The sequence below is a fragment of the Anser cygnoides genome, chromosome 34 (genome assembly GCF_040182565.1).
Source record: "Anser cygnoides isolate HZ-2024a breed goose chromosome 34, Taihu_goose_T2T_genome, whole genome shotgun sequence".
NCBI classification, from domain to species: Eukaryota; Metazoa; Chordata; class Aves; order Anseriformes; family Anatidae; genus Anser; species Anser cygnoides.
In genome coordinates this window covers 990481-994982 of record NC_089906.1, presented here as the reverse complement: position 1 = coordinate 994982, position 4502 = coordinate 990481, and the positions used below count along the sequence as shown (strand labels likewise).

The following is a 4502-nucleotide window of genomic DNA, read 5'->3' as shown; positions in this document are numbered from 1 at the left end:
GCCTGCGTTAAAGGCGCAGCGCGGCGCAAGATGGCGGCCCCCTGGCTGTGGCTGCTGGGCCTGGCGGCCTGGGCCCGGCCGGGCGCCGCGCCGCCGCCGCCGCCACCGGACGCCGAGGTGACGTTCGTGCTGCCCGCGGGGCGCCGCGAGTGCTTCTACCAGGGGGCGCCCGGCAACGCCTCCATGGAGGCCGAGTACCAGGTGCCGGGGGGGGGCGGGGCCGCGCCGGTACCGGAGGGGGGCGGGGCCGGTACCGGAGGGGGGCGGGGCTTGAGGGAGGGGGCGGGGCCTGTACCGACAGGGGGCGGGGCCTGGGTGGGAGGCACCGGGAGGGGACCGGAGCCGGTACCGGAGGGGGCGGGGCTTGGGTCGGTGGCACCGGGAGGGGAGCGGGGCCGGTACCGGAGGGGGCGGGGCCGGTACCGGGAGGGGGCGGGGCTTGGGTCCGTGGCACCGGGAGGGGACCAGGGCCGGGACCGGGGTGGTGCTGGGGGGAGCGGGTCCCGGTACCGGGGGGGTGGGGCTGTTACTGGGGACGTACCGGGGGCGGGGGCACCGCTGGGACCTGCAGGGCCGAGGCACCGGGCACCGGAGGGGCACTGGAGGGGACTGGGGGTGGTGCTGGGGGGGGCGGGTCCCGGGGCGGGTCCCGGTACCGGGGGTGCGGGGCTGGTGCGGAGCCGGTACCGGGAGGACGGGGCCGGTACCGGGGATGTACCAGGTGCGGGGGGCACTGCTGGGACCCATACCGGGGGCACCGCCAGGACCCGCAGCCCACGGGGACGAGGCACCGGCCGGGTCCCGGGTGGTGCTGGGGGGTGGAGGGGGAACGGGACCCGGTACCGGAGGAGAGATGAGAACCCCGGGGCGGGGGGGGGGGGGTCCCGGTGCCTCCGCAGGTGATCGGCGGCGCGGGGCTGGACGTGGATTTCTCCCTGGAGAGCCCCTCGGGGCTGCTGCTGGTCAGCGAGCACCGCAAGTCGGACGGCGTGCACACGTGAGCCCCGCGCCGCGCTCGGCACCGGCACCGGCACCGCGCTCAGCACCGGCACCGGGCCCCGCGCTCGGCGCCGGCACCGGGCTCAGCCCCTCTCCCCTCCGCAGCGTGGAGCCCACCGAGGCGGGCGACTACAAGCTGTGCTTCGACAACTCCTTCAGCACCATCTCGGAGAAGCTCGTGTTCTTCGAGCTCATCTTCGACAGCGCCCAGGACGACGACGGCGACGGCGACGGCTGGCTGGAGGCGGCCGAGCCCGAGGACCTGCTGGACGTCAAGATCGAGGACATCAAGGTACAAGGGGGGGGGGGACACAGCGGGGAGGGGGGCACGGGGGGGGGGGGGGCGATTTGGGACGTCAAGTTCGAGGACATCGAGGTACAAGGTGGGGGGGGACACGGCAGGGATAGGGGCACGGGGGGCGGCCCCATTTTGGACGTCAAGATCGAGGACATCAAGGTATGTATGGGGGGGGGGGGGACACGGTGGGGGAGGGTGGGGGCAGCCTGATTTTGGACATCAAGATTAAAGACATCAAGGTATGTACGGGGGGGGGGACACGGCAGGGAGGGGGGCATGGGGGGCGGGCCGATTTTGGACGTCAAGATCGAGGACATCGAGGTACAAGGCGGGGGGGGCACGGGGGGGGGGGGGCCGATTTTGGGCATCAAGATTGAGGACATCAAGGTACAAGGCGGGGGGGGACACAGCGGGGAGGGGGGCACGGGGGGCAGCCCAATTTTGGATGTCAAGATCGAAGACATCAAGGTACAAGGTGGGGGGGGGACACGGTGGGGTGGGGGGCGGCCCGATTTTGGGGGCTGGTGCGAGGTGAGGGTGGGGGGGGGGCTCCTCTGCGGTGGTTTTTTTTTGTTTTTTGTTTTTGTCTCTTTTTTGTTTGTTTTTTGTTTTTGCTTTTTGTTTTTTGTTTGTTTGTTTCTTTTTTGCTTTTTTCTTCGGGGGGGGGCAGGAATCCATCGAGACCATGCGGAGCCGCCTGGAGCGGAGCATCCAGATGCAGGCGCTGCTGCGAGCCTTCGAGGCGCGCGACCGCAACCTGCAGGAGAGCAACCTGGGCCGCGTCAACTTCTGGTCGGCCGTCAACCTGGGCGCGCTGCTGCTCGTGGCCTTCCTGCAGGTCTACATGCTGAAGAGCCTCTTCGAGGACAAGCGGGCCGTGCGGACGTGACGGGGCGGGGGGGGACGCCGGGACGTTCCCCCCCCATCCCCCCGCCCCCACGAAGTTGCTGCTTTTCCCCTCCCCACCCCAGGGATTAAAACTGGCTTTGTACCCGGTGTCGCGGCTGCTTTTTGGGGTTTTTTTTTTGGAGGGGGGGGGGGGATTTGCCCTCCGAGGCGTCCTCTCCTCCGTGGGGACGCGGCCCCCACCCCGCTCTCAGCACCGTCGTTTTCCCCAGCTCCGCACCCCCGCTGTATCGCCCCGGGGGTTGGATCCCCCCCCCCCCCCCAAAAAAAAAAAAGCCCTGGGCCCCCCCCCAGAAACATTTCTGAGGTTTTTAGGACAGAGCCGGGGTCTTAAAGGCGTTAAAAACGCTCGGGGAAAGGAGTCGGGGCTGCAAATAACGGGGGGGGGGGGGGGAGGAGATAGAGGGGAAGGAGCCCCCCCCCCCCTGCTTTGTGGGGTGTTGCCCCCCCAAAAATGCCCCCCCCCCAGGGGAGGGGAGCCCTTGGGTGCACACAGCTGTGGGCAGGGGCACGACCCGGGGGGGAGGGGGGGAGACCCCTGCTCCCCGAGCTGGGTGCGGGATGGGTGATGAAATTGGGGGTGAAACGGGCAAATTTTGGAGGTTTCGCTCCCTCTCAAGCTCGAGGGGGGGGGTGAGGTGCTCGAGTGCGCCAAGGACAGCGCTGCCTTCTGGGTGCCCCTTGACTCGAGACCTCAAAAGCGCCCCTTCAGACCCCAAAGCGCCCCCCTCCGGACCTCCAAAAGCCCCCCTGTGGACCCCAAAGCCCCCCTCCGGACCCCAAAAGCCCCCCCTCTGGACCCCAAAAGCCCCCCTCTGGACCCCAAATCCCCCCCTCCAGCCCCTCAAATCCCCCCTCCGGACCCCCAAAGCCCCCCTCCAGCCTCCAAAATCCCCCCTCCAGCTCTCAAAGCCCCCCTCCAGACCCCCAAAGCCCCCCTCCGGACCTCCAAAAGCCCCCTCCAGACCCCAAAGCCCCCCTCCAGACCCCAAAAGCCCTCCTCCGGACCTCCAAAGCCCCTCTCCAGCCCCCAAAAGCCCCCCTCCAGACCCCAACCCCCCCCTTCCAGCCCCCAAAAGCCCCCCTCCGGACCCCAACCCCCCCCCCTCCAGCCCCCCAAAATCCCCCCCGCCCCACCGCCGAGGTGAGAGAAACCACTGGGAAGCGCCGGAGCCTTTCACCAGCTTTTTGTTTTTCCCTTTTATTTCTTTTCTTTTCGTGTTCTTTGATTTTTTTTTGTATTTTTTTTTCCTTTAGTTTATTAATAGGGTACAGACCGGAGGCACTTACACGGCGGCGAACGGAAGGACCGGGACAGAAGCGTGCTGGTTTTTTTTATTTAGGGCCGGGGGGGGGGGGGGGAGCGGGGGGCCGCTGGCGACGCCGGGGGGCAGCGGGCAGGCGGCCGAGCCCTCCCCCCCCCCCCCAAAAGCTCTGCCCCGCCAGCGCGGCAGGCTGGGGGGGTTTGGGACCCTCACCCAGGGGGGCCCAAACCCCCGGGGCCCCCCCGTTAAGGCAGCTGGTGCTGCAGCCCCATCTCCGCGCCCCCCCCCACCCCCGGGTGTTTTTAAAAAACCTACATCTTTTTTTCCTTTTTTTTTTGTTTTTTTTTTTTGCCTTTTCGCTGTTTTTATACAATCCGTACAGTCCGTAGAAATATTTACATCCTCCGCCCCCCCGCCGCGGGGAAAGGCACCGTGGGCGAAAGCGGTGGCGAGGCGGGGGGGCTCCGTGTGTTTTTTGGGGGGCTGGGGGGCTCCCCCCGCCCCCGCATCCTCCGGCCTCCCCCGGGGCTTCGGGGCGCGGGCGTTAAGGCGAGCAGCAGCCGGGGCCTCGCCTTAACGAATTAAATTCGTTAGCAACTCGCTCCCTGCGCCCCCCCCCCCCCCCCCCGGCCTCGGTTCCCACAGAGAAAATTTCCTGGAAGCTATAAAAAAGGGAGGTAAAAGGCTCCGGGCAGGGTTAGCGAGCGGCTCCCGGGGCGGGGGGCTTCGGGGGGGGGGGCAAAAAATGAAAATCGCTAAGTTTTATATATAATATATTAATACAAAAATTCTGGGGGGGGGGGGAGAGGAGGAGGAGGAGGAGGAGGAAGGCAGGAATCTGATCGGCCTCGGCGCCAGCTGCCCCGCGCGTTGAGGACGCTGAGCGTCGGAGGGGAGCTGGGGGGGCAGGGGGGCGTTTCTGACCGAAAAGTGCAATAATCGACCCCCCCCCCCCCCCCCCAGAAAACCAGAATCCTCCCGGTTTGGCGTCCGGGGGCTCGGCCCGGGTGTGAAACCGCTCGGCCGAGAGCCCA

At 67.5% G+C, this 4502-nt stretch overlaps 1 protein-coding gene across 1 annotated transcript; it reads left to right on the top strand.

The window, feature by feature from the left end:
• On the top strand, positions 1 to 2293 carry TMED1 (transmembrane p24 trafficking protein 1). The gene is made up of 4 exons (XM_066986496.1): positions 1 to 201; positions 900 to 997; positions 1105 to 1291; positions 1968 to 2293. The coding sequence occupies exons 1-4, from the start codon at positions 31 to 33 to the stop codon at positions 2184 to 2186; spliced, it is 675 nt and encodes a 224-aa protein (XP_066842597.1). The 5' UTR covers positions 1 to 30; the 3' UTR covers positions 2187 to 2293.
• Positions 2294 to 4502: the final 2209 nt, after the last annotated feature.

Bases quoted from the DNA above. Each gene is read 5' to 3' on its own strand.
- TMED1 (XM_066986496.1), top strand. From the start codon at position 31: ATGGCGGCCCCCTGGCTGTGGCTGCTGGGCCTGGCGGCCTGGGCCCGG. The intron at 202-899 runs GTGCCGGGGGGG...GTGCCTCCGCAG, and splicing joins CCATGGAGGCCGAGTACCAG to GTGATCGGCGGCGCGGGGCT. The intron at 998-1,104 runs GTGAGCCCCGCG...TCCCCTCCGCAG, and splicing joins AAGTCGGACGGCGTGCACAC to CGTGGAGCCCACCGAGGCGG.